At 35.5% G+C, this 12,906-nt stretch overlaps 1 protein-coding gene across 1 annotated transcript; it reads right to left on the bottom strand.

Annotated features, from left to right (window-relative positions):
- Window positions 1-3,146: 3,146 nt before the first annotated feature.
- LOC126549816 (uncharacterized) lies at window positions 3,147-8,431 on the bottom strand. Its single transcript, XM_050200194.1, has 2 exons — window positions 7,192-8,431; window positions 3,147-7,141 (listed from the first exon to the last, which is right to left on the bottom strand). The coding sequence occupies exons 1-2, from the start codon at window positions 8,429-8,431 to the stop codon at window positions 3,147-3,149; spliced, it is 5,235 nt and encodes a 1,744-aa protein (XP_050056151.1).
- Between the last annotated feature and the right edge of the window lie 4,475 nt (window positions 8,432-12,906).

The following is a 12,906-nucleotide window of genomic DNA, read 5'->3' as shown; positions in this document are numbered from 1 at the left end:
AGGTACGTGTCTTAAATATTTTTATATATCTATAAGAACAACTTATAGCAATATTTTTATTAATGTTTATAGAAATAAAATCTAAAAAATGGAAAAATTACAATACAAATAGCTCAAAATAGTAGATATATTTTTAAAACATTATGTAAGTATAGAAATAATGTTCATATAAATATTTAGGGAAACTTTCAAGTAGTAATCTACGGTTATTCGTTTTCAAGTCTCAAAAGTATTCAAGTAAACAATGAAATCCACTTTGTCAAAAACTAGATTTGTGTAAAATTTCCCGTTTTTCCTAACTTTAATTTGTTTTTTTTTTCGTGTTATTTTTAAAAATACTGGGAATTTTTAATTTTTACCTAAAGTACAAATTAGATCCAATTTTGTATTTTAAACTATCTTCAAAGATGAGAATCAAAGTATTTGTTCAACTACTTCTGTGTATGCACAAAGTTTAAAAAAACACATACACAATTAAGATATCATCATTGTAAAATCATTACATTAATCGCTCCTTTTATAATCAAAAAAGTAGGTCAGCGCATTTCGGTGGTGGATGTTTGTCCATCGTCCCTTCGGTCCTCGGACAGGATAGTGTAATTTTACTATAGGTATTCAATTTGAATGCAATATAATTACATTCGATAAAAAATGATTCTGAACGGACCAGGGGATCTTTTTATTTAATTTTATTCGTTTCTATGGTGATAAACAAAGCCGTAATTATTTTATATTACATAATTGTGAAGTTGTACATTTTTTCTCCTTTAACCGCTTTTATTTCGAGTATCATTTTGAAAATCGAAAAATGACCTTTCTAAAGTGCCAGCTCAAGAACATTATCTTTCAGAATATATGCTACACTTGTACTTTTAAGCAAGTTTAGGGGGAGAAAAAGTGTTTACAGAATAAAAAAGAAATAAACATAATTGTAAAACCAATACATTCCTCGCTCCGCTCAGAATCTAAAATAACTATTTTACTGAATTTATATTTTGTCTATATTTGCAGTTTTTAATATAACTATATAGGTATGTAACTTCTATTATTTATAAATATATTTTCATTTGGGGTTTTAAAAAATAAACGCTTATTGTTAATTTGAAATGTTGTAGTTAATTATCGGAAATATTACTTCTAATTTTTGTAACAAAAGGCTGCAAAATTTGAATTTAAAAATTAAAATACATTTTGGTTTATATTATTGTATAAATTAGATAAATTAATATAGAAGTTACGATACATCTTATTATAATATTAATTTTTTTTATAAGCCAATTTCATGTGATAATATACGTATTATCCTCTCAGTGTCAGATTAAAATATTTGGTATCCTTAGGCGCCTTGCATAGAACAGCACCCTTATTTTTGATTTTTTTTTATATATATGTACAAAAGAAAGTTGTATTATAAAAGTGATAAAACATATTTCCAAGCATATAAGTACGTTTTATTTAAAATCATATTATATAATATGCGTCGAAATGAAAATATATTATGTTTAAATACGTAACTATATGCATAATATACCTATATATATGTACATATGATTGTATAATAATTATTTTATTATAGTTTGCTGGAAAGTTAAGACTATATATACATGTACAATGTATCTTCTTGGGAACTCGACGGATATAAAATATGACTGACATACGACAGAAACGTGTGTATATGTGTATATTTTGTACACGCGTGGTGAGTGTGTTGTATTATAGGTATATTATAATATTTAATTCTCTGAGAAACCATATGCGTTTTTCCAAGCGAGAAAATAAACTCCCGAAGTCTTTGCAGTGACTCGAGGAGCCTGATGATGCGTTTATGTACATCATATATAAGTATAATATATATATAAGGAAATTGCGACTAATTCTTAGAACACTGCATGCGTGCTTTTCTGCAGTGTGTGCGCGGGCGATGTACTCGGCTATTATATATATATGCGATATGTGTTTTCTTAAAGCCGATTCGTTTACATACGAAAGAGCGCACTTCGGTGCGATAATTATTTCGACACATGGAATACTACATAATATACATACATAAGTACCGGTATATCGTGTATATATATATATTATATATGTTATATATATGTATATGAGTGTCTATACGAACGAAAACGGCAAAACACACTCACACACATACACTTGTTGTTTGCGCGACTACCTGGTCTTTTGTGACACCACTGGGTGTCTGCCGGGTATAGACTCGCAGAGTTACATGCGCTGGATAAGTAGTATGATGTATTAAAAAACAATAAGTAACAAATTATACGAAAGCGGACTGTATTAAATTTATAGAAAAGAATATATTGCCAACTCTTACACGTATGAATAATAATGTATATAATATAGAAATTCTTACGATACTAAGGTTAGTAGACTTAAAAATAACAATATAATATTATAATATAAAGTATTAACAACCAAAAGGAGAGGTATGATAATATAAGGCTGACCTGGATTCAGCTAACGCGTGGAATGGACACTGTTCCTCAGCCTCATCAGTCGTAGCACAAAAAAAACCAACGTGAATATACAACGAATGGTCGGGCACTGACGTCGGAGACTTGGTGTGTGTTGCAATACACGGCGAAGACACACCTTAATGGACGACGTCGAAACGAACTTTGTTAATGCTCTCAACGTGTGTGTGTTGCAATAAAGGGCGAACACACATGTTAATGAGAGCAATAAAAAACGCAGTTAAGTTACAAACAAACGACGACACAAGACACGACGCGGAGACGTGAAAAGACCACACGCGCCAGACAACAACAACAACATGGCGACCGGTAGGTCGGCACCGATGTCAGGCGAAGCAGTGTGTCCCCCAATGCCGACAACACAAGGGAATGACTTAAAGACGTCGCAAAAAAACCGAACATTATCGTGACCCCTCGCGCACGGTGGTAAGACTGCATCCGCGCATAAACGACCGATAAGTATCCAACATTGCTCCCGCCTTTGAAAGCCAAGCTTTCAAAAGATTGAAATTGATGGTGAAATTCTCGGTCAGCCTTTTACAATTTGGTTTTTTTTTTAAGATAAATAAAAAAATAAAAATAAAATAAAAAAAAATAGTTTTAAAGATAATAATAATGACATTAGTAAGAGTGGCAATATATTATATGATTTTATTTTTAAGAAATGGGGAGTTTGACTAATTTTACTACGGGTCTCTTGAGGATACCGTCACCTGTGCGGACTGTCACCACACGGACTACATCGTCGGCACCCGGGTGTGTCTGCAGGATTCGCCCCAGTTGCCATGACATAGATGGGCGGTTTGGAGAGTTTATCACTACAAGATCTCCGACAGCGAGGGAGGGACTCGGGGAAGTCCATTTTTGTCTGGTTTGGAGTGTCTGTAGATATTCTTGACTCCATCTTTTCCAAAATGACTGTTGAGCTTGCTTGATCAATTGCCACCTATTTAATCGATTCATTGGAGTCATGGTTAATTCTCGTTCAGGGATGGCACTGATAGGGCGACCGATCAAAAAATGACCGGGTGTTAGAGCATTTAAATCATTCGGATCTCCAGATATCGGAGTTAGTGGCCGAGAATTTAGAATCCCTTCAATGCGGATTGCAAGAGTGGTGAATTCTTCAACAGTGAATACTTGAGAGCCTATAACCTTTTTGAGGTGAGTCTTGACACTTTTTATGGCGGCTTCCCATATTCCACCAAAATGGGGTGCTGCAGGAGGATTGAATTTCCATTGGCAGAGAGCCCTTGCTTGAACTGCGTCTCTTGTTGCCGAATCCTTAAATAGATTTTTAAATTCTCGGGCAGCACCGACATAATTGGTTCCACAATCTGACCGGATTTCTGTTGGTACACCACGACGCGCGATGAAACGGTCAAAAGCTGCTAAAAAAGTTTCTGTTGACAAGTCAGTAACAACCTCCACGTGTATAGCCTTAACTGACATACATACAAATAGTGCGATATATGCCTTTTGCGTTCTAGAATTCCGCCTTCGTGCTTCTTTTACAACAAAAGGTCCACCATAATCCATGCCGACGTTTGTAAAAGGATAATCAGGTTTTACCCGAATAGATGGTAAATTAGCCATGTATGGTTTAGGACAGGCAGCACGATACCGAATACATGTAACACAAGAATGGATGACCTCCTTTATAGCAGATCGACAAGAAATGATCCAAAATTTCCGATGAATCATAGACATTACCAATCTCATTCCTCCATGCAGTAAACACTGGTGATAATGCAAAATAATCAATCTGGTCAACACCGAATTTTTCGGTAAAAGTACTGGATGCTTAGCACTTTCATCAAGCGTGGAAAACTTCAAACGACCGCCAACTCGAATTATCCCGTTTGGATCTAAAAATGGAGCCAGTTGAGCTAAACTACTTGGTGTGATGGTTGCCTGAGGATTCATTAATTGTTTTGATAACTGTGGCCAATGTGAATTTTGTGTAAATTTGACACATTTGTTCAAAATGTTTTCTGCTTCGTGACAACTAATAGGGCCATCAGTGGTAAATTTCCGGCGAGCTTTTTGTATGAAGCGATAGCAATGAGATAAAACACGTTGCATCCTTGTTAGTGAAGAAAATCGCTTTAACATATCTTCGGGATTTTCAACTTGATGAACATGCAAAGTGCATTCCGAGAATTTTTTAACCTCAGGCAATTGATCCGTGGCTGGTAACTTTAACTTGGATAAAGAAATCACAGGCCATTGGTGTTCAGGAAGATGTAGAAAATAGGGTCCATGTATGTGTAGTGATTGTGAAACCAACTCCTTGGGAAGTGTTCCTCGGGACGCAGGGTCTGCAGGGTTGTCCCCAGATGTCACATGGGCCCACTCACACATTGGAATCAGAGATCGAATTTTCGCAACTCTGTTTGTGACAAATATCTTCAGTTTCTTTTGTTCTGTGGTTAGCCATGCCAAAACGATGGTGGAATCCGTCCAGGCACGTACCCGTTCGATGTTGACAACGTGCTGAAGTACCTCTAATTGGTGCGATAGGAGTTGTGAGAGAAGTAAAGCAGCACATAGCTCTAACCGTGGTATAGTTAAGGTAATGTCTGCGTCCGATGATTTAAGGGGGGCAACCTTGCTCTTACATGTAATGAAATGAATCCTGACAACCTCTTGTGCATCCACGATTCTTACATATACCACAGCTGCATACCCTTTTTGGGAGGCATCGGCGAAACCTAATAGCTGCACGCTTTTCACTTGACGTACGTCAATATGACGAGGTAGCGACAAATCTGACAATAATGGTAAATCATTAATAAACATTTTCCATTTATCAATTACAGAGATTGAGGGTGGCTCATCCCAATTAAGCTTTTGTATCCAAAGCTCTTGTAGGACACACTTAGCCCAAAATATCGTTGGTCCGAGTACCCCAATGGGATCATACAATCGCGCAATTGTGGATAATATTGACCGTTTTGTAACGACAGGGTTTTCAGGACTTGTATGATAACCAAAGGCATCCACATTTGTATCCCAGTGTAAGCCTAACACCTTGACGGAATGCACGTCTTTGGCTTCAATAATTGAATCAAGTGCACGGTCTTCGACGTCGATGTTTTCCAAAACTTCTGTGCAGTTGCTGGCCCACTTTTTTAAGTTGAAATTCCCTCGACGAAGTAATGCCACAATTTCCTGTTTTAATTGGAGAACATCTTCTACCGTATTTGCCCCTGCGACAATATCGTCAACGTAGGTAGATGTTGTTAATATATTAAATGCAAGTGGATAGGAAGGTCCGTCTTCTTCATTTAACTGATGCAAACATCGCATGGCCAAAAATGGGGCTGAGCTCATACCATAAGTGACAGTACACAACTGAAACTCCTGGACTTCTTCATCTGGTGAGTTTCGCCAAAGTATGTGCTGATATGCACAATCCTCCTCGCAGATATTTATTTGCCTGTACATTTTCTCGATGTCAGCAATAAACAAATACTTGTGAAATCGGCTGCGTAATAAGACGTCGCTAATATCCAGTTGTAACTTGGGACCAGTTGCCAAACAATCATTGAGTGAATAACCGGTTGACGATCTTGCTGATGCATCAAAAACTACTCGTATTTTTATGTTGTCGTTACTTCGTTTAACAACTGGGTGGTGTGGAATGAAATACTTCCCTGGATTGATTGCAGGTCGCATATGACCAAGAGACAAATAATCATTCATGAACTTTCGGTAAGCGGAATATAAATCAGGGTCCTTTGTTAAACGGCGTTCTAAATTATAGAGTCGATTTAAAGCCATTGTTCGTGATGGACCAAGTACAATAGGTGTACGATTGGCGAGGTTATCCATGATTCGTGAGCGGAATGGAAGGGCAACACAAAATCTTCCTGTGGAATCTCGGTTGACTGTTTTTCGGAACCATTCTTCGACTAATTCATCTTCCGTCGTCGGTAAATCTGGAATTGGTGGTTGTTCTACCTTCCAAAACTGTTGTAGAAGTCCTTCAATGGACGGAGACTCAGTAATGGAGAGTGAGACAACTGGTGACATTGTTGACTTGTTTAAAGCACCACCTATTACCCATCCAAGCGTTGTACTCATAGCTGACGGCAATCCTGGACTGTGAATAACATCTGTCTTTGTCGGTAAGACCAGTGGGTATAAATCATTTCCAATTAACATGTCGATTGGTCCAGGAACGTCGAAAGCAGGATCCGCCAATATCAGATGACGATATCGTTCGCGGACCGATGCAGGTAATTTCTCACTTGGCATGTGTCTGGTAATTTGTGAAAGCACAATAATGTCTGACGCAACAAATTGTGGCTCTTTAGCTGTTAAGGGAACAAATCTGCAATGTGTACTACCCTTGATCTTCGTTACTGGTTGTTGAGATAATCCAGATACGTTCGTGCAAGTTTTATGCCTCTGCAACCCGAGACGGTTGACACATTCGGAAGTCATTACTGAAACTTGAGAACCTCCATCTAATAAAACACGAACAGTTTGTAATTCTCCTGTGTTATCAAATATGCGCACAATCGCTGTTCCTAACACTACGGTTTTGTCTGTACATGTAGTGCCGGCAAATTTTGATAGGCTGGCAGAAGGTTCCGAGTCAACATTGTTCGGTTGTGATTTGTCACCGCGTTCTTGATTAATTCCTTTAACGATAAATTATCGCAATCTAAATGTAACAGTGTATGATGTTTACTCTGACATGTTTTGCATCTGAATGTTGACGAACATGCGTTTGCTGAATGACCAGTCTTCAGACAACAAAAACACAAACAGTTGTCACTGGCGAACTTCCGCCGCAAATCTGTCGAAATCTTCTTAAACAAGAAACACCGATAAAGGTGGTGTTCATGTTGACAATATAAGCATTTTGAGGTCTTCTGTGACGGCCTTGAGTTGTTAGTAGTTGAAGTTAAAGAGGACTTGACTGACGGAGCACCCTTACCTTTTTTAAAATTAGGTTTTGACACCAACTCTACCTTCTCAGCACTTTTACCGATGTTTTCTAATATTTTACATCTTTGAGAAATGAAATTTAATAAGTCGTCTAAACTTGGTATCTCAGACTGTGGTATACTAGCTTCAAATAAACGACGTGTTTCAGTATCTATAACGCGAACTCCAATATAAAAAAGTAAGAAACTGGATATATTTTCGATTCCGAGTGCATTAATGGCCGAAACATTTTCACGAAAAGTGTGTACAAAGGACAACAGCGACGACACAGATTCTTTTTTGAGAGGGGCAAAAGCAAATAACTTATCTACGTGTGCAGTTGCCAATAACCGGCGGTTTTCATAACATTTTGTTAACTCATTCCAAGCAATTGAATAGTTGTCCGCACTCAACGGGACAGCTTTGACGATAGTGAGTGCGGGACCTGATAAGCAGGATATTAAATAGTGATAACGTTCAATATCTGAAATCGCCTTGTTATTATGTATAAGCGACTGAAACATATCACGAAATGTACACCATTCAATTACGTTGCCGTCAAATTTTGGTAATTCTATTTTAGGTAAACTAACTGTATGATAAGCTTGAGGAACCCCACCACTATTTAGTGAACGAAATTCATCATTCGGTGTACGTTTTGGTTGCAACTGTTCCATCGTTGACCTAATCGTTCCACACATTTCTTCCATAGCATCCGCAACAAGTGCGTCAACCTGTTCAAACTCTCGTACTAAATTCAAATCGACTAAAGACGCGAGGATTTCTTGTTGATACTTTTCGAACTGAGAAATGTATTTTTCAAGTGAGATTACGCGAGCCAAGAATACATGCTGCTTGTCAACATCTGTTTTAGCCTCATTCGCTAAACTGTCGAGATTACGAATAGACCGAAGTACACCATCACGTGCTGAACGCGCCAGAAGTAGAGCCTTCTGTAAATCAGTCGATTCCTCCACCTGATTCTTTTTTGGACGACCCATTGTTGAGCAACAAAAAGGAATAATACGACAAAAGGACAATGACAACAAAACAAGCAATTACTACGTCATCCGGATCGTAGGACCAAAAATGTTTGCGCGACTACCTGGTCTTTTGTGACACCACTGGGTGTCTGCCGGGTATAGACTCGCAGAGTTACATGCGCTGGATAAGTAGTATGATGTATTAAAAAACATAAGTAACAAATTATACGAAAGCGGACTGTATTAAATTTATAGAAAAGAATATATTGCCAACTCTTACACGTATGAATAATAATGTATATAATATAGAAATTCTTACGATACTAAGGTTAGTAGACTTAAAAATAACAATATAATATTATAATATAAAGTATTAACAACCAAAAGGAGAGGTATGATAATATAAGGCTGACCTGGATTCAGCTAACGCGTGGAATGGACACTGTTCCTCAGCCTCATCAGTCGTAGCACAAAAAAACCAACGTGAATATACAACGAATGGTCGGGCACTGACGTCGGAGACTTGGTGTGTGTTGCAATACACGGCGAAGACACACCTTAATGGACGACGTCGAAACGAACTTTGTTAATGCTCTCAACGTGTGTGTGTTGCAATAAAGGGCGAACACACATGTTAATGAGAGCAATAAAAAACGCAGTTAAGTTACAAACAAACGACGACACAAGACACGACGCGGAGACGTGAAAAGACCACACGCGCCAGACAACAACAACAACATGGCGACCGGTAGGTCGGCACCGATGTCAGGCGAAGCAGTGTGTCCCCCAATGCCGACAACACAAGGGAATGACTTAAAGACGTCGCAAAAAAACCGAACATTATCGTGACCCCTCGCGCACGGTGGTAAGACTGCATCCGCGCATAAACGACCGATAAGTATCCAACACTTGTCGTCTATTTTTATACGTGTGTGTGTGTTATAAGTTTAGAGTGACGGAAAGAGCACATATTATTGGCTTAATGTTTTCCGATCGGCCGAGCGGAAGCGCGAGGGAGTCTTAACGTTTTGACGTTGTACCCACGGTGGCGGTGGCGGTAGTTCCTCATCTCTTGACACACAATTATACTATACTGCACCCTTAACATACATGCGCACGCGTATTATTTTCACACACACATACATGTCCTGTAAACAATAATACATACATATCTAAATGTCTAGGCGTGTGTGTGTCAGATGCACGCACACGCGTCCAACGTCGCACTTGTTATTCGAATTTGGTAAATGTGATTAAAACTCTGCGCTATACGCCTATAAATAAATATACATTTATATATGTGTGCATGTATATTGGTGTATGCGTTTCTAAATATAATATGCAAACCGTCGTGATTTCAATGTATATACGCTTTTATGATTATCCGGTTATTGTTGATAATATGAATTATAAAACATATAATATGTACGCAAGAGACGAGTCAATACTCGCCTCACGTATACTATTGTATTAATGTAGTGTTTTAATAACATGTAATTAATCTCTGACACGACAATTTTTCTGTTCTTGTGTAAAATAATATGACAATGCGATTCTCGTACTTACATATATATATATATATTAAATATTTAAATGGCATTGCTAAAAATGTGTTGGTATAAGTATTTGCGATTTAGTCAGTTTAGCATGATACGAATGATAAACCATTGTTATACCTAATATTATAATATGTGACACTAAAAATCGTGCACACAGTTTATATCACTTAGCAATTCATAATAGTTAATTTATAAAAATATAATAAACTAATGCTGGAAGGTATAAAAATATTTTACGAAGGAATAACTCTATGAAAGGAATATTTATTTTACAATGCTATATTATAATGTAACAACAACTTGTTATTATAGGGTATCTAACTTATAGTAGATGATAATTATTCATTGCTTTTATAGATATTTCAATAAAAAATCTCCCTTGGTTTTTAGTCAAATTGCAATAAATGTTCAACATACAGATTACAGATATACAAAAATGTGTTCTCTTAAAAATGTATTAAGAGGGTAAGTTTTACTGTTGTCATAATATACTAATGTCGTACATCAAACAATTAAACGTCAGCGTTTTTAAAAAATTATATAGAATCTAATTATTTTTAAATTTTAAAGTTTATTGATAAGTGGTATATTTACATAAATAATACTTACTCATAACACAATATTTATATTATAATATGTTAGAGAAAAAAGTCTTATTTAACATTTCTATCTTGACGTGTTAATAAATTTACTACTTACTACTTAGTTTGGTTAGAATATAGAATATATATAGTACAAAAAGCTTGTGCTAAAATTAATTTTGATAAGTCAGTTATTTTATTTTGTTTTAAAGTCGATTTAATATCCATTGTTAATTGTTGAGCTATCTTAGTTTATACTATTAGCTTTATGTATAAAAAAATATGTATTGTTATTTGCTTGTGTACAATAAATTATGCAACTGAGCAACTTCCTTTGAAATATTATTAACGGGCATATGAGCAATGATAGGGTTACAATTAAAAAATTCAAATAAATAATCTCCTATACTGATTACATGATGTAATTCATCTCATAATATTTCAATAAAAATACGAATTAACACATATAAGAGTAGTAGGTAGGTAGCTATTAAAAATAAAAAAAAACAGATAATTTAAAATATTTTAATACTAATTATTTTTAAAAGAAATTGACAAACAATGGATGACTTAATATTTATCACATCAATCTTCGAAGTCGAGAATTTTTTATGAACATTTTTTTCATCAAGTTCTACTTTAGTTATAGATTTTTACGAAACTATAATTTTAAAAATTAATGGTTGTACTACTTGTATTCAACAAAACGTATACTCCGATTTTATAATGAAATTAGAGTTATCTTATATTGTTTAGAATATTTAGATAGTTGTTGAGATACCTATAATCATAAGACATAAATAATAATTAATAACATACCTACATACTTTATATGTATAATATTAATTATATTTTGTATACTAATATGATTCAAATTATTGATGGCCACGCCAAATGATATGTTTAGTATCAGCTTTTAGCTTTTAACCACATACATATCCGGTGTCATATCTAATATATAATATCTGCTGAATAAACAATTAAGTTAATCATAATACTATAAACGTAAAAAAAAATTATTATTTCAAAATCTGATAAATAGTATAGATTACTGCTAGCATTAAAGTTTAAAACTATTGATCACGATCGAGACACTTTAAAATTGTCATAAAACATAATAATGACATAGTCTGATTAACGTTTGTAAAACAAAAATATGTATAATATTATTATATACATCCACAGCTGGCGAGTATGTAATTAAAAATCAATGTTGATATTTATTTTTTTTTTTTTTAATATTCTGGTTTTTTTAAGCACATGCGCCTGAGCAAGAGTGTTAAACATTTGAAATTTTTTTAATACGTGCTTTGCAATATTAATATTTAGTGTTACTTCTAACTTTGAACACACTACACTACAAAATTAAATGACTATAATTTAAAATCCGAATGTTTAAGTGGTTTATTGTGCTCGTTTATCATACATAATATGTGCATACTTATCAACATTTTTTCGCGTTATAAAGACCTATATAATTTATTCTCGCAAATAAAGATATATATGAGCGTATTTATATTATATATGGGATCTTTACACTACAGCAGTACAAGCGACGTTTTTCGGATGACTACTTCGTGTGATTTGTGAGCAGGTGTTATCACCACGATTGCGGTGAGTAAATACACACACATATATATATAACAATAAGTATATATATGTACATGAGCTACAGTAAAATACAAATATGATTTCCATATACGACGTATATTTCCGTTTCCTCGCCTCGTCGTGTATAGCCTAATTTGATTTGGCTGCGATATTTACCGTTCGTTAGAGTCTACAGTACACTGAATAATATATTTTAATGCCGAAACAGATTTCATTTGTACCTCATCGCCGGAACCGGTAAACAGACCTTTTTTCTTTTCTTTTCTTTTCTCTTCTTTTTTTTTTATTTTTATTTTTTACTTCCCCTTATTCATCTCGCGCTGCAGAATTAAACATCTATATAATGATACACATATACATAACTTTCCCACTCTCTTACCCGGAGCCCTTGCTGAATACGCACCGTATATACCGCTGAAGAATATTATAATATAGGCACCTTAGAATATAATATATAACATTATGTGTGTGTATTATAATATTTCGTATGGCCAAACGATGGCGGGTGGACAGACGAATGGTAGTGGGATGGGGGTGATGGATGGTAGGTGGCAGCAGGAAGGAAAGCGCCGTGTCTGTTTTCACGGCGGATTACACACGGAAATAATGGTCCAGTGAGCACACACGTCGCGGGCGGCGCGCGAAAGGGGGACTTTATAATTTCGTATTAGCTCTGAATTTTTTTATCGTATTATTATTATTATTATTATTATCAGTAAAGAAAGGGCCGAACAATCGTGTA

This window comes from Aphis gossypii, chromosome 2 (genome assembly GCF_020184175.1).
Source record: "Aphis gossypii isolate Hap1 chromosome 2, ASM2018417v2, whole genome shotgun sequence".
Classification (NCBI taxonomy): Eukaryota; Metazoa; Arthropoda; class Insecta; order Hemiptera; family Aphididae; genus Aphis; species Aphis gossypii.
This window is presented reverse-complemented; position numbering and strand designations above follow the sequence as displayed.